This window comes from Monodelphis domestica, chromosome 4 (assembly GCF_027887165.1).
Source record: "Monodelphis domestica isolate mMonDom1 chromosome 4, mMonDom1.pri, whole genome shotgun sequence".
NCBI classification, from domain to species: Eukaryota; Metazoa; Chordata; class Mammalia; order Didelphimorphia; family Didelphidae; genus Monodelphis; species Monodelphis domestica.
In genome coordinates this window covers 83,478,120-83,502,334 of record NC_077230.1, presented here as the reverse complement: position 1 = coordinate 83,502,334, position 24,215 = coordinate 83,478,120, and the positions used below count along the sequence as shown (strand labels likewise).

Sequence of the window (24,215 nt, the reverse complement as noted above, 5' to 3'; positions counted from 1 at the left end):
TACAAAACCAGCCATAGACACTTCCTGCATCTACACCATCCTGCCTACCAGATGTCTCCAACAGTTAATCTTGTAGATATCTTCAACTCAACCTGTCTCAAACCAAACTCGTTCTCTTTCCCCCAAACCCTCCCCACTTTTAAACTCCTTGAGGACATATCACTACCCTCCCAATCTCCCAGGTTTCTCAACCAAGATGTTATCCTCAACTCCTCATTTCTCTCCCATCATGGTTCCTCAACCCCGCCAAGTTTATCTTCCTAACATCTTGCTTATGCCACCCCACCCTATTCTCCTCTGATCCTGCTACCCCCTGAGTGGAGGCCCTCAGCGCCTCTGGCCTGACATCATAACAGCCTGCTGACTAGGCCCCCTGAGCCAGGCCCTTTCCACGCCAGTCCAGCTTCCACTTAATTATCAAATTAATCTTCCTAAAATAGTAAGAGTCTGACCAAGGCACCCTTCTCCTTCCCTTCCCTCCCCTCCCTAAATCACAATGATTCCTTATTAGCGCTAGGATCAAATATAAAAGCCTCTGTTCAGCATTTAACACCTTTCATAACCCTGCTCTCTCTTCCCTGTACAGTCTTTTTTACCTTACTCACCACCTCCACACACTCTTCAATCCAGTGACATCTTGCCATTCTGTGAATAAGGCCCACCGTCTTCTGACTTTTTCCCTGGATACTCCCCATGCCTGAAATTCTCTCCCTCCTCATTTTGGCCTCCTAGCTTCCCTGCCTTCCCACAAATTCCCACTCTTGCAAGAAGCTTTTTCCAGGCCCCTCTTTAATGCTAGTGCTCTCCCTCTTTTGATGATCTCAAATGTATACTGTATATCTCTTATTTGTAAATAAGTTGTCTACATGTTCTCTCATTAAACTGAGCTCCTTGAGAGCAGGTAGATATATAAACATATATATTTGCTTTTCTGCAGTGCTTAGCTGAGTTCCTGGAACATAGTAGGTGTTTAATAAATGCTCATTGAGTTGATTTAATATGTACACATGAATATACATTCAAACAAGTTGATTCTTGGAGGGTAAATGGATTGGTAAAAAGGAGAAACTAAGGGACTGGATAAGAAAAGCCTACATGAGAAATGATGTGTGGTTTAGAGAGTGAATGAGAATACAGGAGAGAATGAGTGGTAAGCAAAGCAATCAAAAGATGTTTGTGAAAATTAAGATGGCCATCTTTGAATCATGTCTTAAAGAGAGACTAGATTGAAAAAGTAGCTATACAGAATAAGACTCTCCAGATAGCAGCTGCACTATAACTAAAGGCAACCTTCATGAACCTACAGTAGAGAAAGAACAATGGGTCACACACAAGGATCATTCCTGGAGTCTTGTCTCCTCCATCTGAACATACAATTATCCATCAACAATAGTAGTCTTAACCTGCTATTATTAACGCATTAGCCAACTTACCCCAAGTGAGAGTAGCCAGGGTCAAGATCTCAGGGATGGTTTCCTGGCATACTACATATTCTGGTGTATATGGATCTGTTTGAGTTTCGCTATCCCGATAATCTGTCTGGGTGCCTTGAGTATGCACCAAAGCAATGTGTGACTGTGATTTCTTGACTGTAGTAATATAGCTGTGTGGAATATCTTGCCTGAAAGGTGAAATAGAAAGAAGAAAAAAAATTACATCGTGTTACCATCATTCAAGTACTAACAGAAGTTAAAAATCCAACTCTGAACACATATTGGCCTTTTCTCCCCTAAACTCAAGGGAACACAAAGTAATGTACCCTGCCATCTCTGGTGGGAAGAAAACCCTCTGTTTCTCTTTCAGATTCTTCAGCATGATTAGGGTTCTTCCCAGATGTCCCTGAAGAATTTTCCTGCCATCTCCATAAGAACTAGAAAAAAGTCATTCTCCCACAAGCTGACTTGAGGGGCAAGATGAAGGGAGATGAGGGGATGGGAGACTTGAAGAGAGGCCATCTGTGAATATAAAAAGGTAGATTCTGGGTTCTACAGGCATACCTTAAAGTACAGTAGAATCCCTCAAGCTACGTGTGCCCCAAATTTTTACCTTCTCTCTCATAGTCATGCCCCCAAATTAGGTGATCTCTCCTGGCTGAATTCAAGGACTCATAAGGTAGGTTAGAGCCTGAAACATTTCTTCTTCTAGGTAGTGGAGTATTGGTCTAAGTCTAGAGTATAAACCATAGTTATCTAAAATGAGTGGCATATAAGGCAGCTAGGTGGTTTAGTGGATAGTGGACCAGGCCTGAAGATAGGAGGTCCTGGGTTCAAATTTGCTTGAGATGCTTCCTAGCTATACAACCCTGGGCAAGTCACTTAACTCCAATTGCCTAGTTCTTACCACTCTTCTGTCTTGTGACCAATATTCAGTATCAATTCTAAGATAGAATATAAGGGTTTAAAAAAATTTTAATAATAAAATGAGTGGTAGGTATCATATGGTGGCTGGTGAAGTCAGTTCAGTTTTAAGCTACCTGGTAGCACAAGACAGATGACTGCATTTACACACACACACACACACACACACACACACACACACACACACACACACACACCTATATATGCATGTAAGTATATGCTCTTAAGAGACAAGTGCCTATGATATTCATTATATTGCCAGCAGGAAACAGGAGTGGTTTTTAATTTTTCCAACTAGAATAATCACTAGATAATTTATTTAATAACATATATTTTAAGAAATCAGATCAAACATGCAAAGGTGGATTGTATGAGGGCTTAGGCTTAATGAATCCATCCAATCCAGATTCCTGACATATGACCCATCAATTATACTCCCAAAGATCTGATGGATACCAAACAATACTGCTATGTTACAATTTCCATGACAACTTGACAAATACTCTTTCTCTCTTGACCACTTTCTTGGTTACTTACCTTAACTACTATAAATTGTTCTATTTTCTCATTCTGGTGAGTTTTGGAGGATGGAAAAATAGGAGCTAAATATCACAATGGTTCAGCAATTGTAAAGTTTCTTCAAAGTTCTTCCCTTTTCTTCTCTATCCTCTGACCCTACTGGCCAAGTGAATTCTATAAGGGCTCCTCAGGCCAACTGTGGCCAAGTGGCTAGTCTATAGGTCAAGGTGGCATATAAAAGAGAAAAGATGTCTAAAAACAATACTTCTATGCTGTTCTGATCATCTATATTCCTGCTCAGTCTGATCTCTCCTATATCTTGATATATCTTGATATTCTTGCTATTGTTGCTGCTCTCTTCTCTGGTCCAATCTCTTTGCCTATCAATGGTACTTCCCACAGACTTGGTAATAAAGGCCCCCATCACTTCCCACTTTGGTTACTGTAGGAGTCTTCCTGCTTGTGGTCTTCTTGCCTCCAGTCTCACCCCCTCTCCAATCTATCCTCTACCAGACTGCCAGTGATCTTTCTAAAATGCAGGTCTGGCCATGTCATCCTCTTCCTTGAGAAACCTCCATAGTTCTCCTTCACCTCAAGGATAAAGCATAAACACCTCTGTTTTTCAATTAAGCCCTTTTAAGAGATAGATCCAATCTATTTTTCCAAGCTTATTTTATGACTTCTCCTTTTAATACTAAACATTCCAGTCAAACAGCCCCACTCACTCTTCCATTTATCCCACTTTCCATTTCCCACAGAGGTACCTTTGAACAGGTTATCTACCACACCAAGAATGCTCTTCCTTCTCACCTCTGCTTCATAGAATTCCTCACTTGCCTTCAAGACTCAGCCCAAATGCCACCCTCCTAGACTGAAGATTTTCCTGGTCTCCCCAGATATCAGTGCTCCCTACATTGTTTTTAGTCTGCATATATTTTGTATTTACTTAACTATGTATAAAGTGTCTCCTTCATGTAGAATGTAGGCTCCTCGAGGGAGGAACCATTTTCATTCTTGTCTCTGCATCCCCCACGGCTTAGCATGGTGCCTGGCAATAAAAGAAGCACTGCTGAATTGAACAGCTATCACTGTCAGCTGTGCTTCTAGATAGGGGGGAAGGGGGGAGCAGGACAGAATCCTGTCACTGCCGTGTCTCTATACCAAAGTGCCTTCTTTTCCTCTTGCTCTCTTATCCTCATTTACCACTGACACTCCACTCAAATGTTCCATTGTAGTAGGTGGCGATGCTCGGTTCTCAAAGGACACAAAACATGGTAGGTCCTACCAAGCTAGAAAGGCTCCAAAACAGGCTAGTGATGGGGCCATATATCTGTTATCAAGGATCAGATTAGTTAAGTTTAAAAAGGTTTGTTACTAAGTTGGCTACAGGGAGATCAATTTTTCTGTCAATGCTTGTTAATACTCTCTTGACATACTAAGGGCCTGAAATGTGACGTGAGCACTGGTCAGGTGTGGTGCACAAACAGCACTGAAGATTTTTGAAATACCTAAGCATGGAAGCAGAGCACCCATCTACAGAGAACTGAAGAGGCCTAATTTACAAACAGCAAATCAGGAAGATTTAATCAATTGGGAAGATCATGGTGTTACAGTAAGTCCTCAATCATTCAACCACTGACCATATTGATTAACTGCACAAGGATATTTTAATACTGTGCTAAGTAAGCCATGTGAGAAAGGTAGATTTGCTCTCTTCAGTAGTCAGAGACTGAACTGTTCAATCCCCCAAGCTTTTTCCTCAATGCTTACCATTGGTCTTCGTGTGGATAAGTGAAAACGTGTGGCTAACTAAACTTGGCCTCTCTCCTGACTAGCAGGATCATTTTTATATACCAAAAATGACCTGTTATTATTATTAGCCTATGAACCAGGCAGATATGATTCAGTAATAACCAGCTATATGGCACTGATCTGGTAAGTTCCTCTCAGGATGGCAGAAATAAGTAGTTTCAAACAAAGCTGAAATAAAGGTGGGGTTTGGGTTGTTTTTTTTTTTTTGCTATTTGTTTCCTTTTTTAAGAGAAAGTAATTTGGACCTTCAGATACATTGTTTCCTTGTTATCAGATAAAATGGGGGGGGGGGGCATTGCCATGTTATCCCATCTAGGTGAACATAAAACTAACAAGACAAACCAGAAAAGCTGGAGGATTCGCTAACTCCATTTTATTCCTCAATTGCCCACACAAGGCCCTTGGTGGCTTCACACCCTAGACTAACCATGAAGTTACTTGCTAGTTCTCTGTGTAACAAACTTTTTTTGGTATCTGTTTAAAGATAAAGGCATCTCTCCGCAGTCTATTCCTCTCTGTAAGACCAAGGGACAAATGTTCATCATATGCTACTTGCCAGGACCCCAAGAATATGAGCATTAGGAAGAACATGTTTGCATGCACAGAACTAAATACATTTCTTTTCAGAAATATGGAACTTAAATGAGCTATGGCAGGCCATATATTGCTTATCCTTTTACAGGACCTTTATAACGTTTAACTGATAGGACTGATGAATTCCATTAAAGTAAGACAGTACAGGAAAAAATGCAAGATTCACAGAATATTTATTGATGGGATATTGTGACAAATTGTTGAGTCATAGCATCAAAAAACAAACATATTTAGCAGAGGAGCAAAATTTTTTGATTAATTTCTTTTTTAAATCAAATATCCCAAGGCAAACAGTCTACATTTCTGAAAGTGAAGAAACAAAATTAACTGAAAAAAGTAATTTTGTTTACTACTTACTTTGGTGTTGCAAGAACAACATTGAGTGGCATCTGCTTATAAAATGGAAGAAAAGGCCTGGGGAGAAAATGAGGCAAGACAATTAAATGAGATTATTGACTTAGATGGAAGACTGATGATATAACTCCTGAGGTCTCCAATTCTAAGATGCTATGATTCACACATTAACACGGTAACTCTGGCCTTCTTCAATTCCTTGGGGGGTGGTTTCTTAAATATTGCTTTCTGTATACCATTTCATATTCTCTTCCAAAGCTCTCACCTACACTGGATTATATTTCTGTGAAATTACAAAGCTGGCTCCCACATGGGAAGATCATGTCTAAAAGAAGAGATTTATAACATCCTTAAAGTCTAGAATGTTTGGAAATAAAAGTGGAAAGACATCTTGAAAGGCAGTTAGCAAGACAGTCCATCTTTAGTTGTAACTTAGTTGCATGGAAAAAGATTGCTTATAAATACCAATGTTCATTAGAAATTTCCTTTCTCAAGGGAGCTTAGGCAAAGAAAGACTCAAGATTTTACTTCTGTTCCAGAAACTCAGGTCCATCTTTTGATTCAATTTTACACAATTGCCAATTTATAGCTACCTTTTTGAGCTATTCATTCAAACTGAATCCTTTCAGTCCTGCTTAGATTGATCATGCAGCCTATGTATACTACTTTCCAGTCAGTTCTAATATTTTTCCATTTCCATTACTTAGGTCCCACACCACTCAGCACCCCATGTCATTTTTCATCTGCTCAAACTACTGAACTTTTTGTGAATTATAGGGAAATTCCCTTCTCTCATTCTAAGTGCACATATTCCAACAGGCCTTAATTGCCAGATAGAATTCATTCAATATTAACATTAACTTCTTACCATTCAAAATATTTATAGCGATTCTTTCCAGTAACTTGAGGGTCTTCGTGCTCTTCTTTAGGCATCTTAAAAGAAGGGTCCGTACTAAAATGAAGCAAGAAAAAAATTCAGATCTGGAATTTTTTATTATTTGGCATTTTATTTTCACAATACTTTATTCAAAGAGGTAACTCTTCTATTAGTCTATCAAGCAATAAGACTTCTTATTTTGACTATTTTTTGATTTACTATTTTGCTGTTTACACATTTACTATGTGCCAGGCACTGGTGGGGATACAAAGACAAAAATGAAACAACCACCACCCTTAAGGAGTTTACATTATATCAGTATTCCATACAATTTCCATTTATTACTCCATGTTTCTTAAGTTCAGATACATATTTCAAACTTTTTATAGGCACTCTATGTTATTAGGTATGTGTCTTAAAATGATACTCAGTTCTCCTGATATGCTACGTGATGGTTTAGCTTCTAAAAATCATTCTTAGGCAGTTAAGGAAGTCACATGATTTCATATAAAAACTATCATAAGGGGCAGTGAGGTGCCCCAGTGAATAGAAAGCAAGAACTGGAGAATGTAGGTTCTGGGTTCAAATCTAGCCTTGAATACTTCCTAGCTGAGTGACCCTAGAAAAATCACTTAACCCCAACTACCTAGCCCTTACTTCACTTCTGTTTTGGATTTGATATTTAATATCAATTCTACTTCAGAACGTAAGGGTTTTTTTTTTAATTACCATAAGCAAAGTTACAGGGGAGCAGTAGGCCAGGCAGTATCTGACCTCATCGTGGAATCTGTGCCACTATACCTCTGGAAATCATGGCTGCTACCAGCCACAGGCATCTCAGGCTTTGGCTGATAACATCTAAGTGAAACGTTCCACAGCCAGCATTTGGCAATGTTACAGATAAGTGATATTATAGACTATACCACTACTAAATTTTGAGAGGTTTTGGATCCTCTTGAACAGATTCTCTAGGATGTCAATATAGTCACAACTGGTTACTGGAGGAAAGGCTTCTATAAATAAGTGGGAAGGAAAGATATGTCTGGAAGCTGAAAAAGCTTAAGTAATAAATAAAAGCACTTCTAATGAGGAAATTCTGCCTCGGAGATAAAAGGTCACCTACTTTTAACAATGGATAACAAATTGAAGGTATTAGTAGCAAGGACCAAGAAAGCAGATCTTGGAATTGGCCCAGGCTCACCTTTAAGATTAGAGGAGTGAACAAGAAGAAACAATGTTCACACTGTGTCATAAACCACAAAGTTGGCCACAAGGTTCTTAACCCAATCGGTTCAGCATCCATTGTAATTTTGATCGTTATATCATTTCAATTTTATACATTATATGACTCAGTATAACAAGCAAGCAGATCATCTGTAGACTAAATAAATTATAACCTGCATATATATTACTCTTTACAAGTTTATATTAATATAGTTATTATTAGTAATTATATAATTTTGCACATTAATATATCATCTAATAAAATGTGTTGATATTATTAATATGATACAAGTATTTTCAAATATTAATGAATCCATAGAAGTTTTCTGTCATCATATACTTTGATTATGAGAGAATTTTCACAATACAATTATTTCATGTCAAGGTCCTAGAAACATTTTAACACAATCAAGAGGTACCATACCCAGAAGGTGAGGAACCACAGCGTTAAACAATTCTAAGGCATCCTGAACATTAAGGCTCCTAGCTAGAGTTGGAAGGAATGTCAGAAGCTGTCTAGTCTAACCCTTTTTATCTCGTGGTTTCTAGAAACACAAAATAGCCTATAGGAATTTGATGATGTATATACTCTCATACTTTTGCTCCTAGATTGTTCTTGGGAAGAAAAGAGAAAAATGGAGAGTGTACTCTCCATCTTTGACAATCCCCTTCATTCCTGCAGCTTTAATCACGTGCTCTGAATTATGACTTCTTTTTTAACTTTTTAAGAAATCCTTACCTTCTGTCTTAGAATTAATACAAAGTATCAGTTCCAATGCAAAAGAACAGAAGGGCTGGGCATCTGAAGTTAAGGGACTTATCCAGGGTCACATAGACAAGAAGTATCTGAGGCCGGATTTGAACCCTCCCTTTATTCTGCAGGCCTGGCTCTCTATCCAGTGAGTCATCTGCCTGCCCCTACATGGATGACTTCTCAATCTAAATGTCTCTCACCTAAAGCTCTTGACATCCAGACCAGATTCTCAACTATCTACTGGCCATTGGAAACAACATGTAGATACAGTACATGATTACATGTACTGTAAAATACAGTATTAAATACAGTATTAAAATACAGTAGAATGCTTAATTCTTGCTGAGTCAAAAGACCTGGGTTCAAATCTCAGTTCTTTCATTTATTAGGCAGCCTATTCATCTGTGACATGAAGGGGTTGAACTAGATGACATCTAAGATCCATTTCAGCCCTAAAACCATAATTTTATTATCTCTGCCTGGATATCCAACTAGTACCTAAGTTAGAAACTGAGTTCATTATCTCTCCCATACTACTAACTTCACTATTTCTATCATTGACACCACTATTTGCCTAATCTTCCACATTTGTAAACTTGGGAATATCTTTTGACTCTTTTCTCTCCATCTTCAGTGTCTCATCTTTTACCAGTCCCTGTCAAGCCCATCTCTGAAGTATTGTTTGAATCTATCCAATCCTCTTTGTTTCTTATTGTTAACTTAGACATTAAGTTTCATCTCTCTCATTACTAGTCACTTGGAAACAGAGCTTCCCAATAAACTTTTCTGCCTAGAATGCAAAGCCCATCACAGTTTTACTGATTCCATGCACTCTACACTCAAAGCAATCTGGACGAATCTCTTTCTCCAAACTCTCTATTTCTATACTTCCTTGATTCACACTAACCCTAACAGTTCTATAAAATGATGCCATTAAAATTATCCCCATTTTATAGACAAGGAAAGAGATTCAGAGAAGTTAAGAGTCACCACTAGTAGTGTCTAAGATAGAATACAAACCCAGGCCTTCCTATCTCCCAAGTCTAGCACTACTCACCACCTGGTACTGGCCCCAAGTATAAATATTTCATTAGTTAAAAAAAATAGAGACAGCCTTTAAATTATGAACAGGATTTTCAAGTGTCTCTTAAGTTATTTTTATGGATTTAAACACATTTTCCCACATTCCCAAAGCTATAACCTGGTGATGAAGTGCTCATGCCGACCCACAAAATCTACTTAAATTATAATATACTTGATATATATTGCCACACTGACAAAACCACAGATTCTTCACCTATGTGAATATACCCAATATAGTACACTCTACTAATAGCAAAACCGACTCTAACTCCCATATGCAGCAATGTTTTCATGGGAAAATGCCTTCTCCAGTTCAACCTGGGATACTGGCAAATTCCATTTCTGCAGCAAATGTGGGGACTCTGTCAGCTCCAAGTCAATATTGGCGGTAGGTCCTGAAGGAGAAGTTTGGGGTGCCACGAAGTATGAAAATTAGGGAGCTTGTAAGGTCCAACTAGTGTGATTTTCTCGGAAGAGTTCTTCATCCCGAGTTTATGTCAATACTGCCCTTCCTTACCTCCCAGAGACTAGCCTGCCTGAATCCTTCTACTGACATTGTTCCAGGGAAATTACAACTCTGAGAAATTGTAGGCCTGGAGAGCAGAGGATGGAGGACTTAGATCCTGTCTTCCAAGCTTAGTTGTTATGCCTGCTTACATTCATTTCAGCTAAATCCTGAGAAAGCTTTGAGAATTAAAGCGGGATTCCTAGCTTACACAGCTGATGGGGGAGGGGGAGCAGTTCCTGGTCTCCCAAGTCCAACAATCTATCCCACTATGTCACACTCATCGTAAATACAAATATATCATGAAGATATATCTATCTTATGAACGGAGTTCTTGAAAGTGGTCTTGAAGGCACCGGATTCCTATAAGGGGTTCATCCTAAATCGGAGGTTTGGTACAAATTCATCATCATGCTAACAAAAGAAAGACAATTGAAATGTCTTGATTCTAATTAGCTAGATGGTAGATCTGTACAGCAAAAGAATTTAATTAGCCCAAGGACTAAGAAGCAACTTACTGAAAAAGCACTTTCGCCTACACCATCTGGGTCCTTTCTCAAAGAACTGAAGTTTAGTCTCTAGATTATGAACACAAAACAATGACAGAGACAATCTTTCTTCTACGGAGAAGAAGAAGAACCTCTGTTGGAGATTCCTAAGCAGAAGACTATAAGCTGAGGCAGAATAGATGAAAGCAGTAAGAAGAGGTTGGCTTAGACACACAGGAGACAGCACCTAACAGGCAGCAGTGGTGATTCAGTGACCAGACAGTGCCAAGGGACTCAGCAGAGCAGAGAGAAGACAATAGAAGCCATCAGTGGCCCTACAAATATCAAGGCAGCTTGATTCCCATTCATTCATCTGTGTTAGCCACACCTATGTCCAGAACACACGTATTTCTACCTGTGTTGCCTTCACATGCATGATCTCTATGTGTGCCTACTCTTCTCAATGATGGTGAAAATTGTTTGTGTGAGACTGTGCCCTGAATTTGTGAGTGAAAATATTCTATTGCTACCTTTACTACTTTTCTTTTTATGCTATTTTACATACTGCTTTTGCACTGAGTCTTCTGGCTTACTGGTAAAAATAAAAATATTGGGGGAAGGGAGCTTATGTGCTATATTTATGAGTAGCTGAAGACCCACTGAGTACTATATACCTGCAATAGTTCTGAGGGAGGCTGGAATATGAGGAGGCACCCCAAATGCCATAATTTTCAACCAGGGTTTTTCTCCTCTTATGAGAATCCTCCACTGCAAAAGAAAACACAATTTCCCAGCTTATACCTAAAATTCTCCTGTCCCTGAAACATGACAGTGTCTTTTGGAAGTTTACTGAGAATTTTTACTTCTGTAAATAAGAGCATAAAGGACTAAAAATAGCTTTCTTTTATTCTTAGCAACTCTCTGTTTTCACGTAGAGGTTACACAGGTGGCCTATTGTGTTAATTGTGGATCTTTGGATACACAAATGACTGAAGATTCACCTAAACTTCAAAGAAAAATCCTGCATTTAAAGGAAGATTGAATATATGTTATCCTAAGTGCTTTGCAACAGGAGCTAGGCAGCAACTAAGACACCTCAGTGTGAGGGGAAGCAAAGGCTAGACAAAGGCTAGAGAGCATTGTGTCCAAAGCTAGGACTAGAGAAATAGCTGCCCTTTTCCCTTGACAATCAAGATCCTGCCCAGGATTGACCCAAGGGCTAAGGAAGATTTATGCATGAGCATATGGTGGGTGACAGGTAGAATGGAAGGAAAGAAGTCTTCATGAGAAGGCATTCACAGGCAATATAGTATCTTCAGAAGAAAAGGGAAAGAAATTTCAAGCAGCAACAGTGAGGAATGTGGAAGCTCCTGTTTAGTCACTCAGTTACTCTTAGGTTGGGAGACAGACACATAAAAGCAAAAATTAACTAACAATAAAGCTACAAAATGTTCTATTCTTGAAGTGCCAAACAATAAGAATAATTTTAAAGCACGTTTCTTGGTTCCTAGCCTGAAGATGTTCATCATTATTATCAAAAAGTGTTTACTAAAAATAAATTTATGGATAAACAAAAGGCAAAGAAACTCCAGATTTCTCTGCTAAATATGTATTGCCTATAATTCTCTAAAGAACATATATGAAAATTATTATAAGAAATGTACTAGTTGCTTAAAAATCTTTCCCCAGGAAATCTAGAATGTATAAAGTATGCTGCAGGTCCACAAAGTCTCAGACATTCCTATTCACCCTGGCAGATTGCTACTTGGCCTATACATGTGTGTTCTGACCCACTGGCCAGATTATACTCTTCAGTCCTCTATGACCATTGTTACTGGTTTAATGTGTGGAAGCACCTGCAAAAATGTCATCAGGTCATTAAAGACAAAATGATTTAAACTCGAAAGAATAAGCTGACCGGAAAAAGAAAAACAAATAGTATGAGTAGAGTTTTTGAAAGCTAGTCACCCAACACTTACGCTGCAAGTTTGTAGAGAGCTTCTTTACGTTGCTCCGCCCATCCTCGCCATTCTCGATCAATAAATAGTGGGATAGGATGTGAGGGGTTCAAAAACACCGTGCATCTTGGATAATTCTGCAGGGTACTAAACATAGCTCTAAACCTGGGAACTTTTTTCTAATAGAAGTAAAACAGGAAAAAAATGGAGGGAGTAATATAATCAATTTTAAAACATTTCACACACTCACAGTACTTCATTAACCCTCAAAAGAGTCAACAAATGGCAAACTGCCTTGTCCCGAGTAATTGCATCTTCACAACACAAATTCTAGGGAAGATCTAGCAATTATTCAATTATATGATCAATATACACAATCAACTAGACAATTCAGGCCTGATTCAGGCCTATTAAATTGCCTGAATAAGTGAGGGAAAATGAAATAGCCTACCAATTGGTTTCTCATCACAGTAGCCTGGATATTAGCCTGTGCATGGTCCTTTGCACTTGATACTATAAACAATGGATCTGCAATAAGAACATAAGCAGAAGAATAAACAATATAGCAAATCTATTCACAAGCTAAGGAGAAAATGTCAAAACAACAATCTCTCAGAGAATGAAATAGAAAATCTACCAGATTGCCCAATACTAGAACAGGTCAAGGTCCTCATTACTACCACAGCCAAAAAAATTTTTAAATCCACATGCAAATTTGTACTTCAAAATCAGCTTAAAGAGGTCATAGAAATAGAAAATGGTATAACAGGTTCCCAACTTTACCCCCTTTACCACCACCAACCCTACATACATATACAAAGTTGAATCTCTTTGAAGGTTATAATGCCTAGGAAATGTCAAGTACCCAAGAAAGGCCATGGATGTTCACCCTGCCCATTGTGAAAATTTAAAAAGCAACCAGTAATTTTTTCCTTTAAAAAATCAAGTTAAGGTATAAATTTAGTCTTTAAACTTAATTCAGAAATTTTTACAACTGACCATTTTGTGTTCAGTGACAATCAAAAATCCTTTATTAAGCACCTACTATATGCTAAGCACTGTGTTAAGCACTGGGGATATAAAAGAAGGCAAAGCATGTCCCCTGCCAGCAGGAAGCTTACAATCTGATAGGGGAGACATGTACAAATATATAAAAAGCAAGTTATACATAGGATAAATGGGAAATCATTAACAGAGGGAAGGAACCAGAATTAAGATAGATTGGATAAGACTTTCATAATAGATTAGATTCTGATTGGGGCTTAAAGCCAGGGAGGAGATCATTAATTGGAACAGAAAAGAGAGAGTGTTAAAAGCATGGAAGACAGTCAAAGAAAATGCCCAGAGCAAAGAGAGAATAACATAATATGATATCTACAGAAGAAACTTATTCATAAGAGTGGTAGAAAATTTAGTAGGAATTATAATCACTGATAATTCAGTGGTTCTCAACCTTTCTAATGCCGTGACCCCACAATACAGTTCCTCGTGTTGCAGTGACCCCAAACCAAAAATTTATTTTGGTGGCTACTTCAAAACTGTAATTTTGCTACAGTTAAGATTCGGAATGTAAATACCTGGTATGCATTATGTATTCTCATTGCTACAAATTGAGAGGCTGAGAACCACTGACTTATATTTATATATCACTTTATGGTTACAAAGCATGCCTTCTATTATGAAGTCATTACAAATTCAACTATTCAAAAGAGAACCAAAAATATGAAATAGAAAGAACAGCTTCTGAGCAGCTGGAATATGTCATAAAATCTATGCACTAAAGCTCATGAATTTTATTCCTAGGAAAACTCATAGGTCTTCACTAAGAACCTACTCTTTTTTTTATGCACAATTCAACAATACTAGCAAATTAGAAACAACAAATTAAGGGTGAGGTGTGGTGAGTAGCAACTAGAAATTGGCACAGAATCAGTAGGGAAAAGTGAAGACTTTATAAGAGGAGATAGAAAAACAACAACAATTTTAAAAACAGAGAGAAGAACCCAAAATGTATAGCCATTCTCCATATAGCCATATGGAGAAAATAACTTTCTATTCAAAAGTCTGAGTATATTTCTGTGCTGTAACTCAGTCAAGTAAAATCATATTGAATTCCTCATCTGCCTTTTAAGGCAGAGAAGTATATAAGTCTAATTTTAGAAAGGTTTCCATTCAAAGCTTAGGATTACAATGGGTTCTTGATAAAGATGATCAATTATCAAAAAGATAGATTATAAATTAAAGAGAAATGATGAATGTTAGAGGGAATATGGGAAAATCAGGACACTAATGCACTGTTGGTGGAGTTGTGAACTGATCCAACCACTCTGAAGAAAAATTTGGAACTAAGCTAGAGGACTATAAAACTTTGCATACTCTTTGACCCAATAATATTTATAGCTGCTCTTTTTGTGGTGGCAAAGAATTGGAAAGTGAGGAAATATCCTTTAATTGGGAAATGGCTAAATAAGTTGATATGTTATTGTAATAGAATATTATTGTGCTATAAGAAATAATGAGCAGGGTGATTTCAGAAAAACCTGGAAAGACTTCTATCAACTGATGCAAAGTGAAATAAGCAGAACCAGGAGAACATTGTACATGGTAAGAGCAATATTGTATGATGATTAGCTGTGAATGACTTAGCTATTCTCAACAACATAATGATCCAAGGCAATTCTAAAGGACTTACTATGAAAATTGCTATCCACCTCCAGAGAAAGAACTGATGGAGTCTGAAGATTGAAGTATATTGCTTTTCACATTGTTTTATTTTCTTTCTTAGGATCAATACTAAGTATTGATTGTAAGGCAGAAAAGTGTTAAGGGCTAGCAACTGGGGTAAAATGACTTTGCCTAGGGTTACACAGGAAGTATTTGAGGTCAAATTTGAACTCAGGTCCTCCCAACTGCAGGCCCGGCACTCTGATCACTGTGCTACTTAGCCACCCCTCCCAATCTCCTTTTTTTTTTATGTGTGTCTTCCATGACCAATATGGAAATGTTTTGAATGATATCATATGTATAATCTATATCAAATTACTTGCTGTCTCAGAGAAGGGGCAGAGGAGGGAAAGAGGGAGAAAATTTGGAACTTGAAATTTTAGAAAATGGTTAAAAATATTTCACATGTAATTGGGGGGGAAATAGAATATTTTAACATTAAAACTCAAAGATACAGGTTCATGATGTGCTCTCTCAGGCACATAATTACCAGCTATGTGATCCTGGGCAGGCCATCTAATCTCACTTGGTCTCAGTTTCCTCCTCTGTAAAAATGAGGATAATAATAGCACCTACCTCATAGAACTGTTGTCAGGATCAAATGAGATAATACAAGAATTTGCAACTCTTAAAACATTATGTAAATGTCTGTTATTATTAATAATGTTATTAAATCAAACTTCCTATCTTGTTAGAAACTATACACTGAAAGGAGTCAATATGATGTTCAGCAGTAACCCAGTTGAATTCTCCTAACATTTTCCTCCAAACAACTTTAAAATGACACATAAATTCAAATTTTGGAGTAGCATAGACAACAAAAGGTCAAAATACAACATTTTCTTCCAGCCGAAGACAATTCAGGAGAGGTCTATGGCACAGGGGTGGGGGCAGGCTCAGAATGCATGTGGCTTGTTATAAGTAAGAGAGCAGATGATGTGGATCTGCAGGGAGATGCAGATGCAGAGAGAAGATTCTAGAACTATGGGGGAAAGTGTGGGACACACAATAACAACAGCAGCAGCTTTGGGAGATCGCTGACCAAAGTCAGGAAAGAGACCAGACAATTGGTCAGAAAGAGATTCCAGAGAACCTCTGTGCTGGCACTGGGTACAGCATGGAACATTGCTTGGCAGCTCCATATCCCTCACACAGTTCCAGAGACGAATGCTTAGGGTTCTCAAGGGAGCAGAGGCTTTTCCTGGGGGAGGACCAGAGTACAGACCAGGAGAGCAGGGGAAAAAACGGAACTATAATAAGGAAGGCGATAAGATATTAGCTAACAACCCCCCAAAAAGAGGATGACCTCAAAAATTAGATAACTGCACTCATAAAACCAAAAAGACCAACAAAATGATAGATATCAGTAGGAAAACCTGACAGCCCTATACAAAGCCATGATTAATTATTAGCAACTAGAATACAGCAACATGCAATTCTAGTCAATAAAATTGAGAGAACAAAGTTCAAAGAAGGATAACTAAAATGATTTCTTTGCACATAATAGTCGCTCAATAAATATTTCTTAGTTTGTTTTTTAACCCTTACCTTTTCAGTACTGTGTAATTGGTTCTAAGGTAGAAGAGCAGTAAAGGCTAGGCAATAGGGGTTAAGTGACTTACTCAGGGTCACACAGCTAGGAGGTATCTGAGATCAGATTTGAACCTAGAACTTCCCATCTCTAGGCCTGGCTCTCAATCCACTGATCCCCCACCCCCTAAACTGGCCCCATTTAGTTTGATTTTGATAATCAGAGATAAACAACTTCATTGGTCCTAAAAGACCAAGGCTGAAACAAAATATGATTAAGGTTCATAAAATCATGACACATGAGGACAGGGTAGAATCTTTAAAATGCCATCAGAACTAGGGCACAGATCTCAAAATCTGAAAGGAGTTTACAAAAAAAATTTTTTTGAACAGGGAGTAGTTAACATGGAATTCAGAACTAATTAATATACGTATAGATTTTAATCTTGTGATTCTAGAGACAGAAACAGAGATGTAGATGTAGATATACATATAGATACAGATTTTGATGCAAAGAAACGCCATTTACTAGCAAAGTTAACTCATTTAAATTTATTTAAACTTATTTAAAATTCATTTTCTTCAAATGTAAAATGAGAAAAATAAAATATGCTGACTACCTGAAACAGTTATCCTAAGCATCAAGCAAGTTAATATCTATTAAAGAACTTCTCAATCATAAAGCAAAGTGCTTCTTAAATGCAAGTTGCTAGTATTTATGTATGGGAAATTATAAAGTAATGATATTTTGTAGACAATCATGGAGACTAATCATATTACTTTTAACAAATCATCTATGGGTCAGAGCCAAGACAGCAGCCGAGTAAACATTTCTGTGGAACTTGACCAATTAAACCCTCTAAATATATTTTTTAATGTATTAAGTCAAATTCTGAGTAGGATAAAAATTAAATTAAAAAAGAACAGTGACTCATTCTTCTAGCTAAAGATAGATTAAAAGTACAGAAAGAGATATATAAAGATACTGAAACTGGTACTAGCTTGGAGTCCAGTGGTGGGGTGGAAACAGCACCTGATAGAGGACCTATGTAAGGGCCATAAAGGCCCTAAACATGTAGACAGAAATACATTACAGGAGGCCCCTGTTAGCACTGGTTGCAGGACTCAGTACCATTTGGCATCCTCTTTGCCCATATTCAGTTTCAGATAGCATCAACAGGGTGTAGAAGAGTGATTACAGTCTGCAGTTGTGAGAGAACCTAGGCTATATCTGGGTAAGGACAAAAGTTCAGAGTAGGAGGATAATGACCAGAATTCTCCCCAGATCATATCAACTTGCAAACATCCAAAACCTACAAAAGGTCAAATCTAGCCATAGAAGCCCAGGAAAGCCTCCTTGCTACCACTGCCAAGGGATAAGTATAACCCGACCCTAACATAAAGTTAAAAGTCAAGAATTGGGCTGGAAAAACAAGCAAACAACAGCAATAACAAAAAGAGAATCTGCTCATAAAAGGTTTCTACAGTCAACATGGAAAATCAAGACGCAAACTAAGAAGACAGTAACTTGAAAACATCTACATGCAAAGCCTCAAAGAAAAATGCAGATTGGACACAAGCCCAACAAGAATTCCTAGGAGAGCTAAAGAAAAGGAGTTTTTAAAAGAGAAAAAAAATTATTTTAAAAAGCATTAGAGGAAAAGCTGGGAAAAGAAATGAGAGCTATGCCAGAAAATTATGAAGAGAATTGACAGTTTAGTAAAAGAGATACAAACCTTCACTAAAAAAATAACTCCTTAAAAATTAGAATTTGGTAAGTGGAAGTTAATGATTCCATGAGACATCAAGAGGCAATAAAACAAAGTCAAAAAAATTATAAAATAGATGAAAATGTGAAATAGCTTAATGGAAAACTGACCTAGAAAATAGATAAAAGAGAGATAATTTAAGAATTATTTGACAACTTGAATGCCATGATTAAAAAAAAAAAAAAGCCTAGACATCATATTTCAAGAAATTGTCATGGAAAATTGGCAAGATATATAACCAAAAGGGTAAAGTAGAAACTGAAAGAATCTACCAATCATCTCCTGAAAGAGATATAAAAATGAAAACTCTCAGGCCAAATTTCAGTGCTCTTAGATCAACAAGAAAATATTGAAAGCATTTGAAAAGAAATAACTGAAATACCATGCAATCACAGTAAAAAGCTCATACAAGATTTAGCATCTACCTCTCTAAAGAAGCAGAGGCCTTGAAATATGATATTCTAAAAGTCAAAGGAGCTAAGATTACAACCAAGAATGATCTATCCCCCCAAACTGACTATAATTCTATAAAAGAGAAAATAGACATTTAATTAAATACAGAACTTTCAAAGTATTCCTGACTAAAAAATAAGAGCTGAGTAGGAAATCTTATTTTTAAGTACAAGACTCAAGAAAAGCATGAAAAAATAAACATGAATAAGAAATCAAAAGGAACTTAAGACAGTTAAACTATTTACATTCCTATATGGAAAGATGATCAATGTAATTCCTAAGAACTTTATTAATATTAGGGAAATTACAAGGAGTCTACATGGACAGAGGGCATGGGTATGAATCTATTATATTGGTATGATCTCAAAAAAAAAGAATGGAAAGGTGAGAAAGGAAAGATGAAGTAGACTGGGGGAAATTAGTTCACATAAAGGAGATGCATAAGGAAGAGGTTTTACAAAACAGGAGCTAACGCTTGGACCTCACTTCCATTTAAATTGGCTCAAGGAGGGAACAATATATACATACACAGAGTTGAGTTTAGAAATTCATCTTACCTAACAGAGAAGTAGGAGAGGAAATGGCTAAGAAAAGGTGGGGTGGGGTGAAGGGGAAAGATGGTAAGAGGGAGGGAAGGACAAGATAAACAGATTTTTGAGAAGTAAGGTTAAAAAAGAGAAGGATAGATAAAAAAATAATAGGATGAAGGGAAATACACAGTAATCATAACTATAAATGTAAATGAGATGAACCCACACATAAAATGGAAGATAGCAGAATGGATTAGAAACCAGAATCTAGTAATGTTTATAATAAACACACTTGAAAAAAGTTAAACACTTCATTAAAATAAAGGGTTAGAGGAGAAACTAGTCTTCAAATGGCAAAGGTAGCAATCATGATCTTAGACAAAACGAAAGTAAAAATAGATCTTACAAACCAATGCAGAAAAGCAGAAGTACTAAATGCACTCTTTTCAGCCCATAATGCAATAAAAAATATATTCAATAAAGGGTGTTAGAGAAATATATTAAAAATTAATTGGAATCTAATTAATCTATACTAAAAGAATGAGTGGGTCAAAGAACAAGTCATAGAAACAATAATTTCTTTTAAAATAATGACAACAATGGGACAATATAATAAATTCATGGCATGGTACTTAAAGGAAAATTTATATCTCTGAACACTTATATCAATAAAAGATAAAAAGTAGATTTCAGGATTTCAATTTGGTCCTGAAATAAGAATGCTCATTTAAACATCAAATTAGAAATTCTAAAAACCAAAGGAAAAATTAATAAAATTGAAAGCAATTCACTGAACAGATAACTAAGAAGCTGGTTTTATGGGAAAAAATGGCTAATTTGATTAAAAAACAAATTATGAGTATCAAAAATAAAAAGGGTAAATGTACAACTAGTGAAGATGAAATTAAAGTAATAAGAGCTATTTTTGCCCAAAAATATGCCAATCATATTGGCAATCTAAACGAAATGGGGGAAAAAATGCAAACTGTCCAAAATAATAGAATATCAGTTAAAGAAATTAAGCCATAAATGGTCTCCCTCCTTAGGGCAAAAACATTAAAACCAAGACCAGATGAATTTATAAGTAAATTCTACTAAACATTTAAAAAACAATTCCATAATTATATAAACTATTTGGGAAAATAGGTAAAGGAGTCCTACCAAATTCTTTCCATAACACAAATAAGATTTTGATACCTAAACAAGAGGGATCCAAAACTGAGAAAGAAAACTGTAGACCAACTTCCACAATAAATTTTGATGCAAAAATTTTAAATAAGATACTAGTAAAGATATTACAACAATATAACAGAAAAATCACATACTCTTACCAGATTGGATTTGTATCAGAAATGTAGATTTGATTCAATATTAGGAAAACCATAAGGAAAACTCACTATATCAATAACAAAAACAAAAAATAATTTATATGATTATATCAAGAGATGTGGAAAAATAAAACATGCATTCCTATTAAAAATACTATAAAACATAGGAATAAGTAAAGCATTTCTTAAAATGTAGTACCAATGTAAAAACCAAGACCATCATTAGCTGTAATGGTAATAAATTAGAAATCTTTCCAATAAGAGTGGGAGTGAAGCAAGGATGTCTATTACAACCATTGCAATTCAATATGCTACTAGAAATGGCAGATAAAGGAAAAAGGCAAGAAAAAGAAATTGAGGGAATATGCATAGGCAATACATAAACAAAACTATAACTCTTGGCAGATGATATGAATACACTAGAAGAACCCTAGATAGTGAACTAAAGAAACCAGCTGAAACAATGAATTACCAAGTTGCAGGATTTAAAATAAATCCACACAAATCATCAGCATTTCTATTTAGTCACAATAAAACTCAGTAGAAAGAGATAAAATGAGAAATTCCATCTAAAATAACAGCAAACAGCATAAAATATTTGGGAGTCTGTCTGTCAAGCCACACATACCAACTACATGTAAAATACCAATAAAGCCAGAGCTAAATAATTAAAGAAATGTTAATTTATTCATGGGTAGAGCAAACCAATATATTAAAAATGGCAATACTACCTAAATTAATGTTCTTTATCAATGTAATACCAAACTACCAGAGAATTATTTTACATAACTGAAAAAATAATAACAGAATTCAGCTGGAGGAACAAAAGGTCAAGAATTTCAATGAAATAAATGAAAAAAAAGTGAAAGAAGGCAATACCAGATCTCAAACTATGCCATAAAGTACTCAAAAATAAAACAATCTAATACTGGAGGGCAACTGGGTGGCTCAGTGGATTGAGAGCCCAGGCCTAGAGATGGGAGGTCCTGGGTTAAAATCTTACCTCAGACATTTCCTAGCTGTGCAACACACACACACACACACACACACACACACACACACACACACCCCACCACACCCCACCACTGCTTAGCCCTTACCACTTTTCAGCCTTGGAACCCAATATACAATATTGATTCTAAGATGGAAGAGAAGGGAGGAAGAGAAGAAAGGAAGGAGAAAGAAAGAAAGAGAGAGAGAGAGAGAGAGAGAGAGAGAGAGAGAGAGAGAGAGAGAGAAAGAGACCTTTGTAGAATGTAGCATGATTGGTCAAGGAATAGATTAGGTACATGTTCAACAGAATCAAATAACACTGTTAATCCAGTGTTTGATAAACCTTGAAGTCCAAGCTCCTGAGGCAAATAAATACTCACCACTTGACAAACTCTTCTGGGAAAACTGAAAAGCAGTCTGACAGAAAATGAAACAATGCTCCCAAGGCTATAAAACTGTGTATATCCTTTGATCCAGCAATATCACTACTAGGTTTTAGGTCTCACAGAGATCAAAGAAAAAGGAAAAGGATCCATCTGTACAAAAATATTTAGAGCAATTCTTTTTGTGCTGGTAAAGAATTGGAAATTGAAGGGATGCCCATCAATTGGGGCATTTAGAGCAACTAGGAGTCACAGTTGAGAGCTAAGCTAGAACCAGGAAGACTTGGGGTCAAATCTGACCTCAGGTACTCTGGACCCTGGGCAAGTCACCTATTTATTTGCCTCAGTTTTCTTATGTATAAAATGAGAGGGAGAAGGAAATGGCAGAGCAAGCCAGTACCAAGAAAACTCAAATAGAGTAGGACATAATTGAAACAACTAAATAAAAACAATCATCAATTGAGGGATTACTAAATACATTGCAGTATATGATTGCGATGACATACCATTACACTATAAGAAATTATTAGGCAGAGGATTGTGTAGGAAGAGATTCAGTGTGTAATTCTCAGAGTGGTATTTGGCTTATTGCAACCCCAGTTCTCAAGACCCCTTAGTGTTACTATTCCTTAGACTAAAACTGCCTGCCCCCTCTCCTGCCCCCATAAAACTTCTAGTTTTCCTAACCTATTTTCAAAAACCTATAAGATAGCTGAAGGAGGGAAAGTACAGGGAGTTTCAGAAGTATTATTATGGTCCTGGCCTGGGAATCCCATGATAGTCAAGGGTTTTTATGGATCATGGGGGTGTTTAGGGGTACAGAATGTTGAAAATTCATGAGCTCAACTGTAAAGGTCACAGTCCCCACTTCTGTGGGATTGGACAGAAGGAAGGAGGAGAATCTTGTGTCAGGATTGTTATAAAAGTCTGTGATTGTACCTAGAAGAAGAGGGACGTTTTTGCCCTGAGCAAGTCACTTTTGTGGGCAGAATCCCTTTTCCTCCCCTTCTCCTCCCCCTCTCTGCTGTCCACTGTTTTCTCCAAATAAAGCAGCTTTTTTTCTGACAACATTTTATTAAGTCTCCTGTCTGCTAATTAGAGTGATTTCTGGAGGTACAGCCTCCCCAGAATTCCATTCCACACAGAATGATTTCAGAAACACCTGGGAAGACTTACATGAGTTGATGCAAAGCAAAACAAAACTTGAACATTATAGACAATAATAGCATTATTGAAATGATAATCAGCTGTGAAATATTTAGGTATTCTGATCAATACAATGATCCACAACAATTCCCAAACACATATGATGAAAAATGTTATCTACTTCCAACAAGAGAAATGACAGACTTTAAGTACATATTGAAGTATATTTTCTTTCACTTTATTTTTCTTGCTTTTTTTCGGGTTTTTTTTTTTGCAACATGATTAATGTGGGAGTCTGTTTTATATGACTTCATTGGATACCCATTGGATATGGGTATCAAAATTCTTGCCTTCTTAGTGGGTGAGGAGGGGAAGGGAAGAAGGGAGAAAATTTAGAACTCAAATTTTTTTAATTAGTTATGTATACAGCTTTATGTTTTTAATAGCAAAAGATAGACAGATTTATGTTATTCCATTCAAAAAGCAATTATTAAACCTTTACTAGACTGTGCTAGGTGCTGGGGATAGACAGGCCCTCCTGGGCTCAAGGAGCTTACATTTTATTGAAGGAAATAACATACATATATATATATATATATATATACACAAATATATAAATACAAAAAAATTAAATAATTTCGGGATGGAAGACATTAACAATGAGAAGAGGGAAGTAGAAGAAAAGTGTGTGTAGGTATGGCACTTAGTGTTGGGCTCTGAAAGAAGCTAGAAATTCTGAGACAAGTGAGGAGGGGCTGCATTTCAGGAATGTGTATAAAGGCATGGAGAGACAGAATGCTGTGTATGGGGAACAGCTGGCAGAACAGTTTGGAA

The 24,215-nt window shown here is 36.8% G+C and overlaps 1 protein-coding gene across 5 annotated transcripts in view; it reads right to left on the bottom strand.

Moving 5' to 3' along the window:
• The window catches only part of CFAP91 (cilia and flagella associated protein 91), a 75,104-nt gene that overhangs the window by 48,698 nt on the left and 2,191 nt on the right, over positions 1–24,215 (bottom strand). For 3 of the 5 annotated variants that reach the window (XM_056793499.1, XM_056793500.1, XM_007493743.3), the window contains exons 2-6: positions 12,977–13,053; positions 12,547–12,704; positions 6,505–6,588; positions 5,640–5,696; positions 1,434–1,621 (exon numbers count right to left, since the gene is read on the bottom strand). In XM_056793499.1, coding sequence (XP_056649477.1) covers positions 1,434–1,621; positions 5,640–5,696; positions 6,505–6,588; positions 12,547–12,704; positions 12,977–13,053 — 564 coding nt within the window. Of the gene's footprint in view, positions 1–1,433; positions 1,622–1,759; positions 1,925–5,639; positions 5,697–6,504; positions 6,589–12,546; positions 12,705–12,976; positions 13,054–24,215 lie in introns of those variants that run through there. The other 2 variants (XM_056793501.1, XM_056793502.1) reach the window with 2 other exon arrangements.